The 26,376-nt window shown below is 33.0% G+C and overlaps 2 protein-coding genes across 13 annotated transcripts; both read right to left on the minus strand.

Annotated features, from left to right (window-relative positions):
- Positions 1-2,191: 2,191 nt before the first annotated feature.
- Positions 2,192-2,973, minus strand: LOC137829774 (phytosulfokines 3). The gene is made up of 2 exons (XM_068636677.2): positions 2,669-2,973; positions 2,192-2,576 (listed from the first exon to the last, which is right to left on the minus strand). Exons 1-2 carry the CDS (start codon positions 2,801-2,803, stop codon positions 2,451-2,453), a joined length of 261 nt encoding a protein of 86 aa, XP_068492778.1. The 5' UTR covers positions 2,804-2,973; the 3' UTR covers positions 2,192-2,450.
- Positions 2,974-4,386: 1,413 nt separating this feature from the next.
- LOC137829775 (pre-mRNA-processing protein 40A) lies at positions 4,387-25,172 on the minus strand. Of its 12 annotated transcripts, none has more exons than XR_011084082.2 (32): positions 25,019-25,172; positions 24,663-24,718; positions 24,515-24,583; positions 24,084-24,431; positions 23,822-23,995; positions 23,651-23,727; positions 22,545-22,614; positions 19,771-19,823; positions 19,629-19,686; positions 19,162-19,529; positions 19,000-19,072; positions 18,815-18,910; positions 18,661-18,729; positions 18,462-18,539; positions 16,848-16,934; positions 16,719-16,753; positions 16,406-16,511; positions 14,931-15,011; positions 14,764-14,856; positions 14,602-14,655; positions 14,386-14,502; positions 14,110-14,208; positions 13,567-13,614; positions 13,398-13,490; positions 12,417-12,524; positions 12,251-12,315; positions 8,164-8,266; positions 7,236-7,520; positions 7,006-7,124; positions 6,486-6,595; positions 6,241-6,353; positions 4,387-4,794 (listed from the first exon to the last, which is right to left on the minus strand). XR_011084082.2 is itself a non-coding variant. In XM_068636679.2 (30 exons), the coding sequence occupies exons 3-30, from the start codon at positions 24,693-24,695 to the stop codon at positions 7,002-7,004; spliced, it is 3,063 nt and encodes a 1,020-aa protein (XP_068492780.2). In that variant the 5' UTR covers positions 24,696-24,718; positions 24,848-24,915; positions 25,019-25,136; the 3' UTR covers positions 6,773-7,001. The 12 variants fall into 12 exon arrangements, 4 of the variants coding, with proteins under 4 accessions (XP_068492780.2, XP_068492779.2, XP_068492781.2 ...); XR_016523030.1 differs by lacking the exon at positions 4,387-4,794 and adding an exon at positions 12,881-12,980 and having other exon boundaries at positions 6,067-6,353; positions 13,430-13,490; XR_011084083.2 differs by lacking the exon at positions 4,387-4,794 and adding an exon at positions 12,881-13,014 and having other exon boundaries at positions 6,067-6,353; positions 13,430-13,490.
- Between the last annotated feature and the right edge of the window lie 1,204 nt (positions 25,173-26,376).

A 26,376-nucleotide genomic window follows, 5' to 3' on the forward strand; every position in this document is an offset into this window, starting at 1 on the left:
TCATATAAGATGCCAAAAACTTAAGAAACATAGAGTGATATGGAGCATAATAATGATCTCCATTTTGAATAGAAGAAAGAAGAAAGACATGTATACCATTAACAACTAGCTTGCTTAAGATTGTAAATAGGTCGTTGAAGTTTACAAACTTCTCTAGGTTTTGATAGAGATAAACCAGGAGGAGGTTATATTTATACCTCCTCAATAAGATCATTATGCAAGAAAGCGTTGTTAACATTCAGTTGCTTGAGATGCCACTTATGGTGGACTGCAAGAGCAAGGAGGAACTGAACTATGGTTATCTTAACAACAAGCGATAAAGTATCAAAGTTTTCCAACTATGTGTATCCCTTGAGAACTAAACTTGTTTTATATATTGTTCAATAGAGTCATCCACATTATGTTTAACTATGGTAGTGTTAACAGAACCATCAACTTTACCGAGAAAAATATTTGTGCATAAATCACTGTTTACATTACCAATTTTTTGCTTGTTGTTTGTATCCCTAATGCAAAAGTTATGTGAGAAAATTAAATGACATTGAATTGAAGTTACAAGTTTAGAGATGGATATAGATTGAACAAGAAAATGGGATATACAAAATATCAGTGAGATAAAGAGAATCATGATAGTAGAAAAGTAAAAACAGAAAAAAAAATTTGTAAGAGAAAGCAAAATAGAAAAAAATGGAACCAAATTCAAAATTATTTAAAATAATGAGATGAAATTAAAAAATATTCATGAAACTAATATAAAAAGCCTATTTAACCGATAAAATATATATGATTTGATCTTAATGAACGGTTGTGTTGGATTTGTGTAAATGCATGAATACCCGAACACTAGGAATATCTTGACAGAGGATAGCACTTGATTACCTAAAGGCTATAAAGCATAACTAGTATGATCACGAAGACTAATTATAAACATCGTTGACTTGTATACCTTTTTTCCAATCTATTAGTTATGAAGGGAATGGTAGAAAATATGGGGTTTGAATTTGGAGATTTTCTTATGAAGGAAAAGTTGTGGAAACTTCTTTTTCTTAGAAATGAGATTAGAAAGAAAAAAAAAACTTTTTCTAATAGATTTTCACGGTAAAATAATTAACTTTGGTTAAACAAAAAAATTTCTAAAAATCTTATTTCTACACATATTGAGACTTTTGTATAAATTATTTCTTTACTTATGGACATAGATAAAATTTTTAAAAATTATTAAAATGAGTAAGTTATCTCATTTTGATACGAATTTAATTAAAATTTAATTATAATAAAATTATACTACCTTAACACAACTTCAAATTAAATATACTAAAATCTTCTTATTTTAAAATTTCTTCATGAAGTTGTGTTAATACAACTTACCAATCTTGATAATTAATAAAAATTCCAAAGATGAGCATGCCTTAGAAAGTTTTTGGATAAAAGTCACGAATTTATGTTTAAGATAAATTAGTTTGAAGTATTTGATTTTTGTTTCCATCCTGCACCAGGAACTTCATAAATCTTGTTAGAATATTAATCACTAAGTAGTCCTTTAGCGAAAACATTATCTTTTGTCCCAAACAAGTTTCATTATCTTTTGTCCCAAACAAGTTTCATTATCTTTTAACAGTGATATAAATATTGATTATAAATAAACTAAGAAACGCCAAAGCTATAATAATGAAGGATCTATAATTTGAAGTTTTTCTCTTCATGCACATGTTATTATTCACTTTGGGTCCATTGTGTTGGTTATTTCCCAAACAAGTTCAAGACTTTACAGCTGATGCTTGGCTTCATCATGCAAGGTTCCATTCTCTTTGATATCACCAATCAAATTGTGAACATGCCAGTGTCCACCCACCACCACCACAAGGTATGAAGTCAGGACCAATTGGATTAGACTAAATAGACATCATGTTTTAGTGAGTGTACTTAATCATTGTGTCTCTTTATTATCTTTATTTAAAGAGATCATTGTAATTGTAATTGGGTGTAACAGAATATAATGAAAACCTAATAGTTGTCTGTGTGGATGTAAGTTGTAGTTGGTGACCGAACCACATTAAATCTTGTGTCCTTTATTTTTCTGCAATTGATTCATGATTGTGTGTGTTGTTTTCGCGTGCGTTTTTCCCATAAAAAAGAAGCATACTTTCTCTAGTCTAAACAAAGTCTCAAAACAATTATGGACAAATAAAAATAAGGGTAATATCCAAATTTATATCTATCAAAATCGATATCTACATATGCATTGGTTACAATATATGAAACAAAAAGGAATACATCTTTCAATACAGATTATAAGAAACTCCTATCAGCAAAAGCAGTAAATGAAAATAAGTAACTCTTAGAATTTCAGAAGTGGGTTATATTTATGAATATATATGAAAAGTATTGCTTATGCATAATTACAATTATAATTTATAGCTTGAATCTGATATGAGAAGCTGCTATGAATCTCATGGTTTGTGCTTCTGTGTGTAGATATAATCCGTGTGAGCCACAAGTGTTCTTCTCATCAAGCAATCTTCTTCTGAAATACCATCACAACTTTCCTCCACGTCCAACTTCTCCTCTTCCAAAGCCTTAAAGCACATACCAGAAGAAGATTATTACCAATTGAATAATACAGAAGAGAAAAACATATGGTGTATATGAATTAAGAAAACAAACTCACCCCATGTTGAGTTTTGGTTGAAGTGAGAGAGGAAGAAGAAGGGCCAAGTCTTCCAGCAGCATATGTGAAGGTTAAGAAGAGGAATAAGACTGCAAGGCAAAGGGTGGCACTAGTGAACTTTGAAGACATTTTCATTCTCTGCTTTCTAAGAAAAATTTCCAACTGAGAATTACTGTGTGTATATATGTTGTTCACGCACCAAGAATATGACTCTATGATCAATTTATATAGATGGTTGGTGTAGGGGCACTGGTGGAACTTTACTCTTTGGATACATATAACTTTGCAGAACTTTTTACAAAGAGAATATGAAAGATGTATAAAAAATTCTTACTAAAATTTAATGCGTAGGAAGCTACAAAATCACTACCTTATTGTGGTGGGGACTACTCCTACTATTTTTTGGATTAATTACAATATTTTTAGAATGTTCTTTCTGTGGAAAGAATCTTTTTTGACTTTTGAAACATGAATGATACTTATGCTACAACCATTCATTCAAGATTAGCGTGGAAGATGTGTTCATGATATTTCAAGTGTCTGAGAGTGCTCATGGTATGTAATCATAAACTAAGATTTTAAGATTTTGTGCTTTCCTATGTATATTTGACAGAGATTATGAACGTGTGGTTTTGACAAATTGCATGAGCCCTGACAAGGAACGGTGAAGGGTTTTTTTAAATTAATATTGATTAAAAATTAAAATGAAATAAGGTGAAATTTGAGGGAGAATATTGAAGAATAGTTTTTTGTAACAATAGTACTTTAATCGTTAATAGTACCAGATAACTTAAGATATTAGACACATAGTAGTGTTGTTTTATAATCTATAAATAAACAATTATATCAGATTAACAAGACTTTGTACTTAAAAAATATCTGAAAAAACATAATGTAAATAATCATATCGACAACAATTGGTAGAAAAAAAAGAATTTCGTACATCATGTGTGGCTGTTTCACTCAAAAGTGCAAATGTATATTTAACCATAAAATATGATGTTGCTATGATATGATTCGTTTTAATATCAGCAATAGAGAAGCAAGTTTGGTTTTTAAAGTCCTGATAAATTTGTTTCAGATTTTATTTAAATTGTGTTACAATTATCTGTCTAATATTTAATAGATAGCAGGAAATGTGTTTTACTCACCCATTTTAATGACGAAACGACTTTTAAAACGTTAAAAAAATAATTACGAGTATTGGAATTTTCTTTCTTCAACCATCGTAGTATTCTAGAAAAATGACTTTTAATGTGAACCAAAGCATTTGGTGGCCCTTGGAATTTAAGTTGTTAAGGATTTGTCAAATGATATTTTAATATAGAGAAAATATGTTCCTTTATAAATTAGAGTGCCATTATTTCTCTTTGAAATATTTTTCTTGGCAGAAAAAGTCCATTAAAATATAAAATATCAACGTTTTTTTTTTTATAAGATCAAAATAGTAATATTGAAGGAAATTTTGATACTTAATTTGTATTTTTAGTTAAAGGTGACATGACATTTATATTTAAAAAATAAATTTGAAGCTTTACTCTTTCCAAACACAAGTAGGACCAACTGCAGAAATAAGGCATCTACTGTGATTGGTGAAATGGTCCCAGTAATTGAGATGATGGATCTTTTCACATGCGTGTTATGCATAGCTTCATGTGTTTACTTAATCCTTTTTTTTTTCCTTCCAATATAAAGCTTTAGAATATTAATGGCTGTGACATCAACATGATAATCCAATTCGTGACAAAACAATGATGATGTGCATCCACATGTAATGCAGAATTGATTACAGTGATTTTTAAAGGTGTTTGTGAAATAATATTTGGCATGTCTAATGGGGAACATTAGCAGCTACAAGCAATGAGAGTGCACCCAGTGGCACTACTGGATGACGTAAACGTGCCAAAAGTTAAGAATCAAAAGCATGAAATTTGCAAAAGGAAGAAGCTTTTCATTTGCATTTATTATTCAGCTTTTGCATTTCTAGAGATAATCTAGCTCAGCATCTATCTTTCCATATTCACGAGTTTCTTCTTAACAGGATTCTCATTTTTTGTACTTATGAATGTTGTTGGAGTATCTTTACCTTTCAAACAGATGCATGCATCGTAGTAACTTCTAGAAACCTGAAATTTATGAATTCTAGCTTTGTAAATTCCATCCCTTTGCATTTCGATGATAATATAAGGTCTGTATTCAAACCAATTTTTATTAGAATTAAGAAAGAAGTAGTTCTAACTGTGTCAAAAGTTAGGTTCATGTAGTTTCCCATGTACTTACGGTGTTGAACACTAGAGATTAGGCCATTCTGAGACCTTATTGTAATTGAGAACAAACCTACCTCATTGCATATCAAGAGGATTGGAAAAGTCATACATAATAAGTAGTATTTTGCTCATGTATCAAGTTATGATAGATACTTTGTTCACATACTGATTCGGTTGAACCAACCAAGCTTTTAATTGAACCTTTACCAAATATATCTATGATAGGACATTGAGACAGATTTTCACATAGATTAAAGAATTGAGGTGGTCTACAATGTCAGAACTCACAAGTCACAATCTAGTGGCGTCTAAGGCTAAAACTCAGGAAATTGTGCAATAGCCCAAAAACTATTATTCAGTGATAGCAATACATGCCTGTAAAATTTCTGCATTTCTCTTTTATTATAAAGGCATTTAAGAGCGGAGGTGGGGACCAGGTTATGCAGAATTGTGTTGCGCAAGTCTTCCACATTAATGAGTTGATTTCGCTTGTCAACACAGAGAGGCAAGTAATGCATATATTCCACTTTTGACTTGGTATATATGACTAGTTAGTGATTAATGTTGTTGAGTGCTTAAACTCCATTATGCAAAAAAAAAGATAAAAATGACCCAAGTTGTCATTGTTTCCGAACTCTTTTAATTTGGGTGAAGCATTTAAGAAATTGAAGATAAGACCTTCATTGTAACTTCACACTCATTGTATTTTGAATATGTTTGTCATAATAGACGCCAGAAAATGACTTGAGGGAACAAGTTCTTACCAGCAAAGTCATTGAAATGAAAAGAGAAACGAATGGAAGGTGCGAAGAAAGGCATAAAAAATGGGGCATAAAGGAATAGCGCGGCGGTTGTTTGGCCATACTTGGACATCTTCATTAAATATTACCATTTTTTTCTGTTTGTTTTGGAATATATCGAATAAGATGCTTCTAACTTTCCAGATATCATATACAAGTCATAAAACACTGGTACACGATAACAGAAAAGATAAGGACCATCTGCTTTGAATCTATTCCAAAACAGAAATAATAACTTCATTGTTCATACTTCACCTTGGTCATTAAAAAAGGGTAGGCTAGATGCTATTTGTGAAAGAGTTCTTTGGTACTAACAATGAAAAAGGCACACTTTGAACCATAATCTGATACTGGATATCTATAATCTATATTTTCAATTATCTCGAAAAGTTAATTCAGTAATAATTGTAGGAGGGAAAAAACAAAGTTTAAAAGGTTTGTGTCTAGTATCAACTCCACTAACTATAGATAAAACAACGCAAGTCAAATAAGCGGTGCTTGTTACCTGATCAACAGAATGATTTCTCCGTTATGACCATTTCGGAATTTCCAATAGCTCGCGGTGTTAAGCATTTCCCTACGTGCTGAGTTCTGATCACAGGCCAGAATGCAACTCAACTGTAAATGATAATGGTTTAAACGTAGAATCAGCTGCTAACCATTAGCACAAAACCTCGTAGAAATCTTAGGCCTTGGCATTAAATTTCTGTGAATGTAGGTCCTTATATTATTAATGAGTTTTGGACACACCTATTCGTGGTTATGAATCATGTTCAGCCTAGGAATGAGAAACAATAATTGTTACAGGCAATCAGTGACATAACACCATCGCAAAGTAACCAAGTCCGATTCAGTCCAGTCTGCACTCAAAACATTGGTCTAAGATTCAGCGTTAAACTACAAATGATATTACATATGGACCAAAATGAAATCACATAAGTGCCAATAACCCTCCTAATTGAAGCTAACTAGATACACAACAAGTGGGATTTTATGTAATTAGTGATTTTTGTGATACACAAAGAACATGAACATGATTTTGTGAAAACTTGACATGAGAATGTTCATTTATCAATCAAAGCAAGTTGCAACAAACTGGGATCCTCACGTGAGAACTTAACCTTTCATTCTTGTGGCAAAATCTTCAGTGCAGAACATTAGAATACTAGTAAGTTCTCTTCAAAATGTGTTTGAATAATTTTTTTAGAAAAATAATACATATTGAGCTAAAGAGGTAAGCATAGGAGTTCGAATAGAATAATATGGCTACCATCTATCCACACCATCTCCAAACTCCCCATCTTCAAGATCTCCATGATCACCTTCTCTCCGGTGGTCTCTCTTGTGTCTTTTGTGCCGTCCTTCATCTGATTCATGGCCAGATGCACGCTGCTCCACCAAGGGAAAAATGCAACCAAAAGGCAGAAATCAGTGAACAATAAATTATAGAAATCATTAACAATAACATCTTTAAGACAGACAAGTCACAAATCTACATACACGTTTTGACTTCTTGCGGTCACTACCATGACTGTGAGATTTCTTAGTCTTCTCTTTATCCATTTCGTGCTCGGGACTATGACGTTGCTTCCTTTGTTTTCTACTATCATCTTCAGACCTTTTGTTTTCTTTGGAGGATTGGATTTCAGATAACTCCATACTGTCACTGTCTGCTTTATCCTTCTTGTGTGCCTCATCTTTCCCTCTTTCACGCCCACCATCTTTTTCCCTTCTTTGCTTCCCTTTCCTTCTCTCTCTTTCCTCCCTGTCTTTTTCCTTCTTCACCTGCAGAAAAATTATTACAAGCTACTCAGTGACTCCTTTTCTATTGACAGACTTAACTTAATGAATAAAGAAATTCATATCAGTTTAAGATATTGCTGTCCAGATTTGACACTACTCCATGCCTGACTATAAAGATGGTGAAAAACTACAGAGGATTTGAAAATAATTTATATACTGAAATTACTACGATATGCACTATGTATTTATTTGGAAAATTCACTCGTATTCTTTGTTAATGGTAGAAAATTATAGTGACAAGCATGCATTAAAAGGAATTCATGTACACCTTAAAAGAAAAGGATAAAACAGAAAAACTTAAACAGAAGAACATACTTTCATCTTTAGAAATACTTCATTTAGCAAGATGTCCAGATAAAAGTAACAAATACATAAATTGGCACACTCTAGCATACATCACAATTCACAATGACAATTATGATAACTGATATTCCCAGCTATCGAACTAGGCAGCAATCAACTAGCTGACTGATTATCCACAACATATTTGCACTCCTTTTCTTCTTTATTCTCCCCTAGAATTTAGAAGGATTTGCACGTCGTATAATGATAGCTTATTATTCATATGTAAGAGAAAATGAATGACACAAATCTCAAATACATATGCAATGAGCAAAAATTATACCCTTTCCTCCTTCCGTTTCCGCTCACTTTCTTTTGCCTCTTCTTTCAGTTGTGCAATGTACTCCTCAAATACTTCCCTGCAAAGACTCTCATCTCCAATAGACCTAATAACATGACAAATAAAATAAAAATAAGAGCTTGAATGTATTATAGGTTAATTCTAAGAAGCAAATCCCAAAGACCAGTGTGAAGCAGAGAAGCTAAAACATGTAATCGCAGATCACACAGTGCCTGCTATACTATACCTAAGATATATACAATACAATATTAACTAATTTATAATACATGTAATGATGCTCTAATCTCAAAAAGTAAATCTGTTCAAGCCATTCATCAGTAATAGGCCAGATGAATATACCTGGATAAAAAGATCCAACCAAATCATATCCAGATCCAATTAAAAAAAAACTGGATATATAAAATATATTTTAACAGGATTACTCTTTGTCCATATTCAAAATTTCGTTCTATATCCACATTTATCCAAAAACCATTTTAGCAATGAACCTCTGATCCTTTTTCTCAAAAAAAATCCTCTGATAAGAAATATTCCATCAAATGTGTACTAAATAGTCATACTCATACGTTTGAGATATTCAATCCTCAACAACATGATGGGGTGTAATGGAGATCTCACACTAACTAGAAATATAGACAAATTATAGTGCATTTATGGTTGCAAATATCACCTTACAAGTCAGCTTTGAGAAGTTAAGTTAGACTTAAAGTCCACTTTCTAAGAATCTCCATAGTACTCGGTGAAAAATATCTTCAGAATCTTCCTATTCGTTCCATCGTTTTTTTATTTTTTATTTTAAAGGATTTGATTATTACAAATACAGATGATAAGAATGTAATTGGTGTGATTGTGATCAATAAAATAATTATTTATTTTCAAGTAAATGTCTGCTTCATAGTTTCAAATCATCCCTGGAGTTGGTTTTGGGCATTTGGCAATGGGAGGCACCAAACTGGGTGGAGGCAGTTCTGAGGAATGGAGGGTGGACAGTCCAATACATCCCAAATGGATACAGGTTCGGGTTCAGGTTCTGAAGTGGTTTTGTTCCATAATCGAGTGGTGCTGGAAGCTCTGGTTTTGGAAGAGAAAATTGTCTTTGTAATCCTCCAGAAATATGGCTAGACATCCAAAGAGGTGTCAGGTGCCAAAATCAGCTTGTAATTGATACATTTTGGATTAATCAAACCATGCAGGTCTCTGATCATTAATACTCAAAATCAATAATCCAAATAGCTTACTAAAAAGTTTCAATACTTTAATCAAAGAAAATTATGCATACTAATCAATGTGTTTGAATCACTTAAATAACAAATCCCATGTATCAAAACAGCCTATTATGCAAATTAAAAAATGGTAATCCAAAGTACAACAACAATGTCAACATCAAAAGAAAAGGACCGTCCTCAATCTGGATCATTTCTTAAATTCGAAAAAAAAAAGGACCAGATCTAGTCAAAGGTTAGATAAGCAAAAGAAAGAAGGCTTGAATCTGCCATGAAAACAAAGCCAAAACACCTGCAGTGGAATCTTCCAACCGAACAGCAGGTATTTCTCCCATAGGAGCAGCACCAGACATTATTTGACGGTGATCCCAGTCAGAACCGCCACAAGAGAAAGATAGAATGTTACGGAAGGTTTGTAGGGACCACAGGTGGAGATACAATGCTGCAGCACAATGGTGCTAAAAAAATTTTGCATTTCATTATTCTAGATTTATTATGGAAAAATAGGATATCAATCAAAAGTAATAAAGTGCTGGAACTGCACCATACAAGTATTTGGATACTCTATATTATAGTGTGTTTGGATAGAGAATTTTAAGAGGAGAATTCATTTTTATAAAGAATTTGAATTTTTTTATGACAAAAATATGTTGTTTTTTAGGTAAGGAATTTCAAAACAAAGTTTAAATTCTAGAATTTTATGAGTAATTGGATTACTTAAAATTAGACAATTTCAAATTTTATCTAAAATATAAGAATTTGAAATTCTTCATGCCTCTTTGTATTATCTCCGTAGCTTGATTTTGGTTGAAATAATGACTTGACTAAAAGACTAAGACATTGTTGGAATGACTATTTTTCCGTTGATATCAACTAAGATTGTTTTATTGATACTGATAGGAGTTATTTTTTAATAAAATTGTTAGGATTAATTTTTGTTGTTATAGACAACTGTTATTTCTCACTTGATGTTGTTAACCAGTTGGCCCTTATAGGGAAGACTCTTTTTTGACGGATATGAACTAGATTTTTTCGATTGACTTCTGGTGTGATTCTTTTTTTTATCGACACCAATGTTATTCTTTATCAATAGTTTGTTGGACTTATTTCTAATATTTGATTAGAAAAACTTTCAGCCAACATTAATTAGGATTGTTTTTGGCCAACTATGACAATTTTTCAGCCAACATTGATTGAAGAGTTGGTAAAACAATATCTCAAACCAACAATGTAAAAAACAACCACAATCAATGTCGACCTAAATAATTGTCGTCAACATTATATGAAAACAATTTTGGCTAACATCAACAAAGAAAAAGATTTGTCAATATCAGTTAATAAAATTTTGACCAAAAAACATAACATGAAGCAAGATCGACTAAAAAATAATCAATATTGATATTTTTGAAATATTAACAATTGTTTGATTTACAATAATTTTGCATTTGGTGGAAATTGAAATTATTTTACCAAACGAGAAAATTAAAAATCAATAAATTTGAATTGCCTTATCTAAAGAATCATGTGTTAACATAATTAATGCATTTAAAGAATCAACATTATAATTTGTAATTAATTGTCTTTTTCTATTCTCTTGTATTATTGAGAGGCATTCCCTATTTGGTACAAGCCTAGGAGTATAAATAATTAGTACGCTCCCTTTGCGTTTTATACACACTGCAAATAACATTTCACATATTCCTTAACAGTTTCAGCATGTTATAAAATGAACTATACCTAACTTGACCCTAAAAGTTAGCTCAACAGAATTGTTCAAGCTACGTAAAGACTGATTTGGCCATATTCCTTTTGGGTATAGGAAGTATTAACACTACTCTTACCTAAAACTAAACATTTGACACATGTAGTTTACAAGAATGGGCATCCACAACAACCCTAAAATCAAGAATAGATAGGATCAGATGCCATATAAGAAATGGAGTGGGGTTAACTCAACCGAAAAATCTAACTTAATAGGGAGAGAATTGTCAAAGCCCCATAAAACATATAATAATTAATCCTATTTGATGAGGGACTTAACACTGTTAAAAACATCACTGGCTTTGTTCAAGCCTACATTTCCCTGTATTGGCTCCATTCTTGCTTGTCTTTATGAAGAATGGCATGGCTTCAATTTGGTTGATCTTTCCTCATATTGGCTTTACTCTAGCATGTCTTGAGACGAGTTTGATTTACTTCATCCTATTTTTTCACGCTCAACTCCCTCTACTTTTCAGTCGTCATCATCAACTTATATTTGTCATCTGCTCATTATCCCCTAACCTATTCCCAACCTGGCATACGACCCTATCATTGACTGCCACTATTATCTCTCACCCATATGTCAGTTAAATGGATGGATTGTCTTCTCTGCAAGTCATCAATTGCCAAAGTTTCTATCACTTCATTTGACCAAGTTTTCATACCCTAGTATCTAAATGCCAGTCTTTGGGTTTAACATAGACAATCGCATAATTTACACAATGAAATGTTGGGGAAATCAGCATCCTCATTTGTAATTAATTGTTTTTCCTATGCCTTACATCGTTGATTGTAATTCCCAATTACATGTATTTACCATTGTACAACCTTACGACTGTAAACAAGGATAGCTTTTTTTTCTAGCATGTTCCAAATAATATTCAAATATTCATATGCAACTTAAATCCTTGCAATTTCAACACCATAGAATAGCTCCACTAAATGAGATTTAATTTCTTTTTCCAAATATATTTTCATTTATTTTAAAGAATTAAAATCATCCTTATATAAATAAAGCCTTATTGCTCCACATCCACCCATAAAACAATTTATTCACAATGTTTAAATTTATCATTGATTCACACCTGAACTCCTGGCTATCCTCAAGAAGTGGTATACAGTCCTCCCACTTTGAAGACACGGTAATGTCCTGCAGTGAAGTAAGCAAAAGAAAAGATATATAATAGTCCTTATTTCTCAACCATTACAGTATATAACATAACTTAGACATTGATGTTCACGATACTGCACCTTGATAGAATATAGCAGATGAAAGAAATCATCGGCAAAACGTTTGCGCTTCTTAGCTTCCTTCTCCTCCTTCTCTTTCACCCGTTCTAGTAGCTCGTCAAACACTAGCTGCAGGATAGTAAAGCATCGGTCAAACATGCATGCACAAATTATATTCCAAACTGAGAATTATTAGAATCAAACTCTAAGAAGTTAACCGTTGTAAGACATATGACACCATTTATGGTCACTTATAAATGAAACAAATATTAAGGACTGTGGTAAACAATTCATAAAAGACAAACTTCGATATGTCAAAGACAAAAGTAACTTTAGATTTCTCCAATTATCATAATAACCAGTTTTCCAACTGTTTCTTTCTATTAATTCCTGTATTGAGTGAGAATACGATTGTGGGTGATCCATTCGGTTATATAGGCAAGTTTTATGATGACTGTTTAAGGCATTACAGGAAATCACCTCACCTTAAAAGGCACAGTATCAATGCATCATGAGGGTATACAGGGGTTTTCAAGCCTCATACAATTGCACTCACATCTACCATGAATCAGATAACCACCAACACTGTAGTGGCCACAATAGTCAAAAAAATGAAGACCTGGTGTATACAGAAAATGGTACACAAAAAAGGTACACAATTTACAACTCTACTTTCAAGAATTTCACAATTCATTTTTTGTTAAGGAGCTAGTCTACCTATCTGCATTTGTCTATCCAAGTAAGATTGAATGGTCAATATTAGTGCCTCTCTCCTAATATACTCCCAACACGGGTACACATACACAGAATATCATAATTAAAGCATGCAAAGAAAAACCAAAACTAAAGAATAGCTGAGAAAAGCTAGTGACAAAAGCAAAGTTTAAGCCACCATTCATTGTAACAAACAGACTTATAATTAGTATTGAGACAAGTAAAGAAATTTAATATTGAAATGCACAAAACAGAACATAAAAGCATATATCCCACTCATTTACATACCTTTAAATTGAAATCAGATATAGGAAAAGTACCAATGTCTTTTGATAAAGCTGATTTGAAGTCTTCAAACGTCCAGGTTGACAATAATGTGATCTGAGATGCATGATAACATCATATCCATCAGAAAATATTTGTTAAGCAGAAACCACTGAAGAGTGATACATCATACCTTTGCCAATTTCACTGCATCTTTTATTCGACTTTTTTCCTCATGATACTGTAATATACAAAACAAGGGAAGATTTCCGTTTTATGAGAACCACTTGTTATCAATGGTAATTTTTTTCAGGATTCATGAAAGTAGAAGTCCACCAGCTCTATTTAGTCATACAAGAACCTCATATAACAAGATGTGTATTGTAATGGACTCTCATTAGAACCCCATCTGACCTTTTACAAATGTGGATATCTTTAACCCACCTGGGCTAGTGTAAATCCTTATGGGTGTGCATGATTCCAACTAAAGATGTGTAGCCTCATGATTTAGTGGGAGAGAACTTAAGAGATTCCAACTAAAGATGTGCAGCGTCATGATTTAATGGGAGAGAACTTAACAGACTCAACAAAAATATAATAGCTTTTTTCGTTTAAAAATAAATTAATGTATAAATGCATGAGATGAAAGACCCTAAAAGGAAAATAAATAAATTTTACCCATGAAATTACTAGACAAAGTTCAAAGCCAACCATAAAGAGAGATTAGCATGCTCACTTGTTTCTCTAGCTCTTCAGCAACATCTTCATACAAGTCTTTGGGAGTTGAACCCGAAGTGTTTGATGCCACTGCTACGTAGGCAGGTAAATCTTTCACCTACAAGACCACTCAAAAGATATCATCTCTGTTGTCATAATAAAAAGAATTATCCTAGGCAACAAATAAGAAAACAGAAAAAAACTTAAGGTAATATTACGTAAGCTACCGCAGTTTAAATTTTGCACTTTAAAATATAACAAAAAAATACAAATAACCACAAAATAGACACTTAACCTTTGTATAATAATCACGCCAGTGAGTTTTTGCTGTAAGAATGCCTGAAGCAATATGGTCTTCCATCAATTTGCGGAATTCATCACGGTTTTTACGTTCTGTCTTTCTCAATTCTTCCTATTATGTTATGAAAACATATACGATGATATTAAGCAATAAACAGAGGAACTACAGGGTAGAGTTAAAGAGCCCTATAGAGGATGAACATAATAGCACCTTTTGTATCTTCTTCTGCTCTTCCTCTTCCTTTTCTAAATCACGTAAATAATCCTGAAAAGAAAAATATAATTAGATGGGCACAAATTTTCAATAGTAATGATGTTGATTTAGAATGACAGGTAAGTTCAATTGTGAAGATAAATAAAAAAGATAAATTACCTGGAATATTTCCAAGCGATCAATCTTTTCAAGACAAGAACATCTTTCATCAGCCTCTAAGCGATCTTGAACTTTTCTCCACTGTGTACTAGCCTGTGAAGAGTTGGATGAGAGAATAGCATCATGGAAAAATCTTATAATCTTTTAGGGCATAAACAACTATTTACCTTTATAAAGTCACAAGATTCCAAAAACTTTTTGTATTCCATTATATTTCGCTTTCGTTCCTCCTGTACCCTTGCTCGTTCCTGATAAAATTATATATCAGCACATATTTATTTAAAGCACTTCAAAATATTTCTATGTTTTAATGCATTGATTACAGCAAAAAAACTCCACTCATGGTTCCATACCCAGTAAGAATGGAAACTTCATTCTTTTCTCAACTTTTAGCTTTTTTTATTATTTGACTCCTGACAAACTTCATTTTTCCATAATATAACTTAGCTACCAACAATGTTGTCAAAATTTGCAAATGCACAATCCTGCGAGTATGGAGACCCAAGCATGCAAGGCTGATAGCACATAGCATTGATCCTGAAAGTATTTGTGTGGGCTTGGGCATCGTTACCCAACTCATGTATTTGGGCTTTCCGGGTTGGGTTACAGTGACCCAGTTTTAAAAATCTAAAAAGGATGACCCTTTTCCCCTAGGATTACCAATGAAAAATCAGTACCAAATGGCATCCTGTGTGACTCAGCTCTGCTCAACTGTGCTCATCATCAATACTCCCATCACCATTGTCAGCCATTATACCTCTCCTGACACCGGTCATCGCAGTGTACCTATCGTGGTCACCGGCCATTGCAACACTTGATTTTTTGTCGCCAGCCATCAAAACACTTGTGTTGCTGTCCCTGGCGACAAGGCTTGCATCACCATCGCTAGTGCTGGCGTCATTGGCATCAGTCTTTGCAGACAGTGACACCAATGTCGGGGTGCATCAGTCTTCTCTGTTACTTTGGAGGTTGCTGACTATTCAGAGTTTTTCTTCCGATGAAGCTTTTTATTTTATCATTTTAATAAAATATAAAAATTTAAAAGATACTTCTTCTCAGTGATCTGTTTTATATGTTTTCTATTCTAGCTGCCATTTAGAGTTGGAGTGTTCAGTTACGTTTATAATTTTATTAAGTTATACTGATTTATTAGTTATTACGAGTTAGTTATTTTATGACTTATGAAACTATGTTGAGTTGTGTATGTATTGGATCTTAATATTTGAGTTATCATGCATTTTTTTTGTCCATATTACACTTTTAATCTATTACCAGTCGAGTTATGATCCTTGAGCTTGATATTTAATCCCCCTTCAAATCCCTTGAGTTTGACAACACTAGCTACCACTCTGACTTAAATCCTTGAAAAAAAAGGTGTTGCACTTCACAATAGCAAAATTTTGATCATCCCAGAAACATCCAAAATAAACCGTAGTAAATAGTGAAAGTATAGGCACTAGAGACTAACAACACTATATATCATCCAAAGACATAGCATGCATGTCTAATCCAAAGTTTTTACTCAGAAGCAAGGTCAACATACTTAACATTAACAAATATGGGCATATATAGTAAACATTCAATCAAAGGCGAATGCCCAAAGGTTCTATAAATGGTTGAAGGATGAGGTAGCAGAATCCACCTTGTTTAGAAGTTCCTCCAAGAAGCTTTCAAACATATCCCTGCGATCTCTGTCCCGTTCAACAGCCTTGAAACGTTCATCATTTTCAAATATAGACATGGCTTTGCTGAGTGAGTCCAAAAGAATCAATAGCAAAGGTATTAATTATCAAGTATATCAACTGGATGCAATATCTCAAAAAAAAAAAACAATTTAAATATCATGAAAAAACAAACCTCCAAAAGAATCAATAGCAAAGGTATTAATTATCATTAATATCAACTGGATGAAATATCTCAAAAAAAAACAATTTAAATATAATGAAAAAACAAACCTCCATCTAGTGGATGAAGCCAAGTCCGTGGATTCCTGGAACATAATTTAATATATTAGCAAAAGGAAGGTAAAAAAGGAAGCCACACATAACACAGCTATAAAGAAACATGGAAGCACATAAACATACTTCCAACATTTTTTTAAAATCCTCCCGTGCTTTTTTTTGTTTCATTCGCTTTTCCTCTCCTTCATGTTTTTTCCGCTGATTTAAGTACTGAAAAATGAAAAAGATAAATAGTGTTATCATTTTACCAACATTTAACGTAGTCATCCAGTACATATTATATTAGGGATGGTAGTAAGAATAGAATCTCCCCCAATCCCTGCAATTAAAAGAGATTTAGAGATAAATCTTGTAGGGATGTACAAACATGGAGGAGGTAGTCACCAGTAACCTATTCTCTCTTAATAACAATCATACATAAATATATTCTTATTCAGATTTGTTAAAATAGTAATTTGGTATAAATTTTCCTTTCTAAGAAATAGAGACAACGAGAAGTGTTAGATTGATCAAAAGAAATAATGGGAATTGAGAGAATAAAGGGGAAACCGTTCTAGAACAAAATCAAACTCAGGCCTAAATAAGGGAAGTAGATGACGTCCCCAGAAAATATCATAATAGTGTATCCACAGGAAATTTGACCCCATCCATTCCCACATGTCTGCATAATTTCTTGTGTTGAGGAGGAGGCATTAAGCTTTTTTATTTTCAAAAGTGCATAAAAAGTCCAACATATTCTGCAAACATTTAAAAAAAAAATAGTTCCATAGATTGTATTTCTATAGCATACATCCAATGTGATGCACACGAACAAGACCACTTGACAGATATTTCAGCCTCTTAAGACAGTTGTTGCTCTTAGACACGACTACAGTTGTCAATAATTAGATTGAGTGGCCAACCCTAAAAGTGCTATAGCAGGTTCAGAGATGAAAAATCCATCATAACAGATACAACATATATATTTTATACGACACAAAAATGCTCAAAAATAAAAATATGTTCATAATTAATAACTAAAAATTACATTACATCACAATACTCCAATAACTCACAATTAAAACCAAAAAGGACCATAATGGCATTAAATGGAAAGAAAAAAACTCAAAGGTCGTAAGAGTGCAAAGTACTCTACACACCCAGGAATAGAGCATAGTGCCTATAGGAACAAAAATCTAACAGGCTTGTGCAAGAGTATTGGCAAGGAAAGAGAGGGTGTCTGAACAGTAAAGGACATGAACAGAGACCCATAGGAGGGTAGTAGCTGACAATGTGACTGAAGAGTGGGACATGTATGCAGTGGGTCATGGATTGGCTAAAAATAAAGGTAGGTTTTAAAAGTTGTGTAAATGATAAGAAATGAAAATTTTCAAACCCTATATAGTTTCAGATGCCAAAAATGGAGAGATGATGAAAATGATAGAAAAAATGTTTAATAACTCAAACATGTGAGCCAAGATGGGTTTTAAACAGTTTCGGTATAGTGCAGCAACAGTCACAACAACCACAGGTGTCCCAAACACAATTACTACAACACAACTTTCCATCTATTATTTATACACTTCAAATTGGACTTGTTCAAATACTTTACAAATAGAAAAAAAACAATTGATACTTACACCTTACAGGATAAAATATGTCAGCTAAAGCAACAGGGACATAATAGGAAAAAGAGTAAGGGAATAAAGGAGAATCTTAAAAGCAATAATAGTTCTCTCCAAATTATATAAGAATTACCTCATTGAAAGCTTGCTTCCTTTCACTGAGTGTTTTTAACGCACCATACCTTTTGTCATTAATTATTAAACGCATAGCCTAAAACATAGAAATGTCTATGTTAGACAAATCACATAAACAGGAGACAGAGAAACATTCAAACAATTTAAAATTGTATAGAGGTATGTGACTTTAAAATATATCAATGAAATCACTCTACCCGATCCCAAGTCCAGTCAGATCCAACATTTGCAGATTCCAAGAGTGCTTTGAAAGCATCTTTGGCCTCCTAATAAGGTAATATGATGAATGATTAGTGCCCAGGAACATAATACAGATAGAAATAAAAAAAAATTGATATTTCATTCTCATACCATCTTATTTGCAAAAATAAGGGTTTCTGGCTCAACTGCCTTTGTTTCGGCAGCCACATGATTCCTTCTCTCCCCTACTGAATCAGTTTTACCATCCTACAAAATTTGAGACAAATCAGACTGATAAGCACCAGAAAAAAAAAATCATCCAACACATAAAGAAAACAACAATGAGAGAAGTGTACTTCTTTATCTTCTGCGGGAACTCCATCGGCAGAACCTAGAGTATCTTGAGCTGGATCATTGTTAGTGTCGTTCCTACAACATTTACCACACAATGAATTTGTCATTCATGTAGACAAAAAATAAATAAAGACTGAAGAGGAAATTAGTGGAATAGACACTACGTTGGAGTTATAGCAGTGCTAATATCCGTAACTACAGCTTTATCACCTCCCACGCTAGTATCTGATGGTGTGACAGTATTTACAGGTGCGTCGAGTTCATCCACTTTTGTTCCAGTTATAGGAGTTGCAGAAGGAGACGTAGATGGTCCAGGAGGCATCTCAGATTGTTGAATACTTGTGGATGTAGTAACAACTGGAGCAACTGAAACAGGACTTGATGGCTCTCCTTGACTGGTTGAAGATATATTATCTGCATTTAGTGTTGCTTCAGCCACAGAAGGTGTCGGAGAGGGTTGAGTATGAGAATTGAGTAATGCCTCAGAATGTGGTCCACTGACAATTGCTTTTTCAACTTGCTCACGGGCCAACTTCAAGGAAATAATTTGCAGAAAAAAATTAGTTCAAAATTTAAAGGCAGAAAATAACAGGAAGAATTTTGAAAGAGCATTGCTTGCAATGGTGGAAACCTTCAGTTCCTCAGGAATTAACCACTTAGATTCCTTTGTGACCTTGTTGTAGAAATACCTACAGAATATTTCATTAAATATAAAATCAGAAATGAATATTAAAAATAGAAGGGAGAAAGACATTAATGAAACTAACACCCACTTTCGTCCATCGGGACTAATATACTCCTTCCAGTTTGTTGATTCATCCACCCTCTAACAAAATAAAAAGGAAAGCAATTTGTGGATCATTTCTCATAAAGATATTTCTTTTCAAAAGAAAGATTATAAATTAGAAAAATTAGAAATTCAAGTCTCAGAAAGCAAGAATGTGAGAGAAGAGAGAACATCAAATCCAGAAAATAAATGGGCAAGGTAAAGGATAAAAACTAACTAACCAACTCACACCAAACAGTGACAACAAACCTATTCGACTCTTGTTATATTTTTCTAATTTCTAAGCAGCAAAAAGTGAAGTGATGTTTCATGAAATTTGTAGTTTCTATTAGTCCAGTCCCATATTCTTGTGTTATGAACTTCAGCAAATAAAAAATGATTTAAGTATTTCCAAAAACTGGTCACATCTGCATATCCATAAATTTCAGAAGTCATATATTGCTTAGATAGTATCCTGCAATCATGAAACCTCTGTGAGAAATGTCTATTTAGAAGAAAATTCTAAATATTTAGTACTAATGCTGATTGGAAGTCTGCTTCCAAGTTGTTTATTTTTAATTCACTTATTTTCACAATAGTCAAAGAAAATCCAGTGAAACAAATCATTTGACTGGCAACGTAGTCAAGTCTGTCTTGCTAATCACAGTCCTTCCAACAGAGCATATTTTGTATAGATAGGACTATCTGAACCTTCGCTATGCATCTGCACCTTACATTTGTACCAAAAGTCCATTAAATAAATACACCTGTAAATTTCTTTTACAAATATCATTCACAGTAACCTTCGAAGATCCTAGAATCAGACACCTTTTTACATGTTTCCTACTTGCATAATATTAATAGAAAAATCCAAGTGAACCAAACCATTTCACCAGCAATGTTGTCAATGTCCATCTTGATAATCACAATCCTCCCAACAGAGCATATTGTGTATAGACAGGAGTACTAAAGGAGTCATAGGTAGTGCACATGATGATCTGAATCTTCATTATGTAACTACACCTTACATTCATACCAAAAGTCCATAAATAAATGCACCTGTAAATTTCTTTTACAAATATTATTTACAGTAATCTTTCTAAGATCCTAAAATCATACACCAGTAAACACTGCAGAGAGGAAATAGAAGGCAACCTAATAGATTGCTGCCATAGCAGAAAACCAGAGCTCCAAGGTGTGAGCCATAGTAATACAACAAAAATCAACACCCATGTTCTAACAATACACTTCTTCCACACAAATGAAGATTGGAAACATTCTTTTAGAATTTGGACAAAAAAAATGCCTCAAAGACATTTACTTCATCTTTTACAAATCATGATATTTGAAACTGATGATAGGATGCAAGTACCAAAAGTCGTGCATAGATTTAGAAGCACGTGATGCTCATTTTATCAAGTGACAAGATTAATAAATCATGAGAACATCCATGACAAAGGAATTAATCATCACGACAGTAATGCAATGATAGAATTTTCTAACATTCAAGCAATATAGGTAGAGCAACCAGCAAAGACCCACGGCATCACCTACCTCTCAATAGAGTAGCACAGCATGTACCTGTAAGCACCTTAAAGCTATGGGAGTCACACATGCAGATTTCAATAAGGTAAAATTGAAAGATATGAAGTCCTAAAGGCATTAAAAGAATTTTGAATTGTCTGCACTGATACTAAAAGATAATCACCATATGTTCAATATTTACAAAAAAGAAACTGTCTTTTATACTTGAAATTGTTGAGTAGTGAATTTAGAGTTTGAGTATATTGACCTTATGAATTTTCAATTTAAGTTTACATAAATTAAATTTAGTAGAGATGTTAAGGTTGTTTTCCTTGTTATTTTTAAAATATAATTTATATTTTTGGTAGAATCATTTGATCCAAGCTATGATAGCATGATTTATGCCCCCTCCTAACCTTAGGTATGATCTTGATTTTGACACCCTTGATCCAATTGACACTTTATCATAAAAAGAAAAGGGTAGAATAAGAAGTCAAGTCAATATTACAATTCTCCTTATTTAATGTAACAATATAATCTATGTATTGTCCACCAATGGATATGAAGTAAAAATGAAAGAAATAATCATAATCAGAAGAAATCCCTTTAAAAGTAAAAAAGATTCACACATACAGGAATAGGAAAGAAACAGCACTTTCTTTTCCGAAGCTTAAACAAATAACAAAATATATCAAAGTAACAAACATAAGCAATCATGAGTAAGAAGTCAACAAACCATTACTAAATGCCCCAAACATAAAGAAATAATCCTAGACAAATAAAAAGTGTTTTAATATTGGATAGTGAAAATAAATGTAGGAGAACATCAACAGTCTTTTGTCATTCTTTCTGATTTATAGAACGGAATTTCTATTCTAGACTAAAAAAAATGGAATAGAAAATTCTTCTAGAGCATCACCCAAGGAAAACAAAAAAAGTTGATATCAGACAGCCCAACCGGCATTTATCACAACACTGACCTTACAACAAGACGTAAAAGTCAAGATTGATGGTTGCCTGCCTGAGAGAAAATCAGTTCAGTAATGAATGAGCTAATGGAGCAGATTATTTTCACCAGACTTGGACAAATAGAAAGCACATAACAATACTTGAATAAGTTGACTCAGCTGATACAGTGAATTGACCAAGAGAGATATATACATCGTGACATTGGCAGAACCAAATAAATAAAAGATCCAGGGGTATGAATAACAAGTCGTTTAACAAAATGATAACGAAACCAATCGCACGACTAACCTCAATAGGCGTCATCAATTCAAAAGGCTTCTCCCAGCTAGATACTTTAGTTTTCTTATTGTAATAAAATCTGCAAAATTAATTGAAAACTCATACAATTAAACTTGTGGACAAATAATATCTAGAAACCCAGAAATATTGACTAAATTAAAACCTAATCCCGCTTTACCAACCCCTAGTTTATATTTAACCATGATACCACATTATTCTAATTTTTGTATCTGAGTTGACTGACTGTTGTGCACCTTCGGATGACCTAGATTCAAGTTGACAGACAGTTGCCTTCCTTTACAGTAAGCCTAAGATGCGGCAGAGGTAGGTTACAAAGACACTGCAACGTTCTGAGTTAACAGAAACTTTGTAATTTAATGATTAGCAGTAAATATGCCAATTAGTGGGGCGCATGTTATTTCTCGATTGAATGTCATTTTCAACCCTCGCAGCAGTTATGACTGCAATTGTGGGATTTCACGTTGCAATCATGGCAATTGAAATCTATGGCCAGAGTGTCATTTTCACCATGTATTCCAATATATACATGGACATTGAGGGGCAAAACAACTTTTCCACCTTCAAACAAAGGTAAAAGTGGAACCCCAGCCAAAAATCTAAATTTTCATTATTGCAACAAAAAACCCCACAATTGTTGTCATATTTGTGGCAAGGCTCAAAGACTGACATCCAATCAAGTAACGACACAAGTCCCACTAACTGATGCAACTATTGCTTATCATTAATTTGCCAAAATATTTGTTGACTCGAATATCAAAGTGTCTTTACATATACCAACCCATGTTTACTGCACTGCACCAGAAAGAAACCGTCCATACAACTCGGATCTCAGTTAACAAGATCCATGCCTTGGCCAAAATCAAACCAGTACACAGTTAATATCTTGAGTACCTCAAATAAAACAATTCTTAATACCAGTATATATTATTTTTTTCATTCACCTAGTAATCAAAAACAACAAGACCATTTCCCACTTGATAGAATTGGCTACACGGATCCGGCGACATGCCATAATGTTCATAAATTATTTGAAGAATATGCAATATAATGAGCATCGTAACCTAAGAATACAAGCAAATATTCAAATCACTTACTTTCTTCCTGTAGAAGTGGTATGCTCAATCCAATCTGTGGAACCATTCTTAGCAAGCTGTGGCTGGACAACGGTAGCCTGAAAGACAGAAATTCAATCTGCATGAAATTCTACTTATAGATGAGGCAAAACACTGAATCCATGTTATGTCAAAAATAAGTAAGATTCATACCGAAGGTATGACAGTTGTAATTAAAGGCTGTCCTCCACCATTGCTCTGAAGAGTTGTCCCAGTGGTAATGCTTTGGGACGAAGAACCCGTGAGAGCATGAATTTGAGGAACATGTTGGAATTGCCCGGCAGAATTAAAATTTGTCTGCACTTGACCATAAGTGGGTGCTGCAAACTGTGTAATGGCAATCTTCAAATCAGCATTCACATATAGGAGTTTTAGCTTACCCACTACAAATGCAACATACAGGCCAAGACTTTACCGTATATGATGACGACAGTGCCATTCCCGGACCACCTACACCTGGTGTGTAACCATTTGGAGCTTGAGAATCAGGCTGAGGCATCATTGATTCAGAAGGCATGTGCATGTTTGGGCGCGCAACCGGCATTGGAATTGCCTGTGATGGGGGTGGTAACTGCGGACTAGGCCTTGGGGGCAACTGTTGAATTGGTTGAGAAAATTGGGGCTGTTGATTTTGTGGAGGCATTCCAACACCAATCATGGGAACACCACCAGGACCAACAGGTTGATGTTGGTGATGCTGGTAATGTTGAGAAGGCATGGAAATGAACTGTTGTGGCTGCTGAGCAGGAACAACAGGTCGGAACTGCACAAACAGATAAGTTGCTTAAGATAACTAATAATTTGACATAGAGCCAATACAATCACAGGAAAAAAGAAACGCATTACTTGAACAGGCATAGGTGGAGCATAATTGCGGGGAGGATCCACTGAACCGGTAATAGGAGGCCGAAGAGGCTTTCATAACAAAAACAAAACGCATTAAAACAAAAGAGACAGCCGAAAACCAAAGTTCATAGTTCAAGATATACTCTACCTGTAAACCTGGAAATTGCGGATTATTTGACATCTGAGCAGAGAACCCTCCACACACTAATGCAGTCAAAAGAGTATATAGTTATCAGTATCTTAGGAACCCCAAAGATATCATCTTGAAAAAAAAAATTACAAGTTTCGTGTGCCCATAAATTGAAATTTAAAAAATTACACAGAAACAGATACCCAAAACAATGTGCCTCAAAATTGACCGACAGAGAAGTTGTGTGGATGAGAAAGTTCCGATACTGAATCTTTTTGGACCGTGGGTAAGGGAAATTAGGTTGCAAGAAGAAACGAGGGTGGCATAAAGTGAGGGTACGGAGAATAATTGAGGAAAAGATGAGACATACGTACCAATATATTAGGTTGATGCCTGCGATTGGGTGCTGAATGAAATGGTAATGGGGATTTTACAGTGAACGAGATGAGGAGACAATACAAGAAGACTATGCTGTTACCTTGGTAATGGTAAGTGTCCCTCTTTATATCTTAATTAATTATTTTTCCCAAACCAAAACCTTTTCTCTCTCCTTTTTATTTTCTGCTTTTCTTTTCTTAGGGCTCAGAGAAACGGGCCGTGGACTCATGGCCCATTAATTCTTTTTTTAAATTAAATTATGTAATCTTTTTATATTGAAAAAACATTTTAAAGTTAAATCATTTGACTTTTTATGACCTTTAAATACTCATTTTCTATTTCAAACATCTACTTAAAACTCATTAATCAAAATATTAAAATTTACTTTAAAAAATCTCGAAGCTCAGCTTCTCTAAATCCCAACACTGATAAAATCTTACAACTTTTATCAATATTCCATCACGTTTCTTATTTAAATAAAAACTTTTAATTTTTTTCATGTTTCAGATCTATTACAAACTCCCACATATTTAGATAAATAATAATAATCTTAGACTTCGAAGTGAAATAGAAATGACAAAAGGGTCAAAAATGTATAAGGTTAAATAAACTGAAAAAATGGAAAAAAAATTGTAATTTTTATAAGTATTTAATAATATAAAATAAATGTTTATATGTTTCATATATTCGGCCCGTTTATTTCCTCTGGTAATTATGTGTACTTTTCTTTGTAATTTCATTATTATTCTTGGAATCTTAAAAAAAATTATACAATTAGAGGATTTCAAAGTAAATAAACACCTCACTTACAACTTTTGTGATGTTATTATGTATTGAAATAAACAAGTATACTTTCACTAGTAGATATTATTAGAATGAGAAAATTGCATGTACCATAAATTTAAAATTTAAATAATTAATAATTAAAACTTTAATAGTTAATTATATACTAATTTATAAACTTATTAATAATAAAAAATAATTTAAAAATCAATAATTTTTTTAATCTCTAAAATAGTATCTAATTTAATCAATATAACAACTAATTATTTTTAGTTTATAAAATTTATTTTTATTTAATAATTTTATAGTAATATTATCATCTATATTTTATCATAATAAACAACTAAAACATATTTAAGGTAATAAGAGAAAGCTTTATATAATCAAAGTTATTATTATTACAAAGGAAGATTTAATAATGGTGTTGAAACATTTAAATTATTCTCTTTTATGAATCTTTATGAATTATATTCTTCCATCTTATGTTATTCAACCATTCAAAACGTTATGGGATGTGTGCTCCAAAACATAGACATATGATTGGCCAATGTAGTATCACAAAGGCACTGTT

The sequence above is a fragment of the Phaseolus vulgaris genome, chromosome 7 (assembly GCF_051622355.1).
Source record: "Phaseolus vulgaris cultivar YP4 chromosome 7, ASM5162235v1, whole genome shotgun sequence".
NCBI lineage: Eukaryota > Viridiplantae > Streptophyta > Magnoliopsida > Fabales > Fabaceae > Phaseolus > Phaseolus vulgaris.

Bases quoted from the DNA above. Each gene is read 5' to 3' on its own strand.
- LOC137829774 (XM_068636677.2), bottom strand. From the start codon at position 2,803: ATGAAAATGTCTTCAAAGTTCACTAGTGCCACCCTTTGCCTTGCAGTC. The intron at 2,577-2,668 runs GTGAGTTTGTTT...ATGTGCTTTAAG, and splicing joins CAACCAAAACTCAACATGGG to GCTTTGGAAGAGGAGAAGTT.
- LOC137829775 (XM_068636678.2), bottom strand. From the start codon at position 24,695: ATGTCAAATAATCCGCAATTTCCAGGTTTACAG. The intron at 18,911-18,999 runs GTACACTTCTCT...CAAATTTTGTAG, and splicing joins TTCCCGCAGAAGATAAAGAA to GATGGTAAAACTGATTCAGT. The intron at 12,525-13,397 runs GTATGTAAATGA...ACTATCCTGCAG, and splicing joins TATCTGATTTCAATTTAAAG to CTAGTGTTTGACGAGCTACT.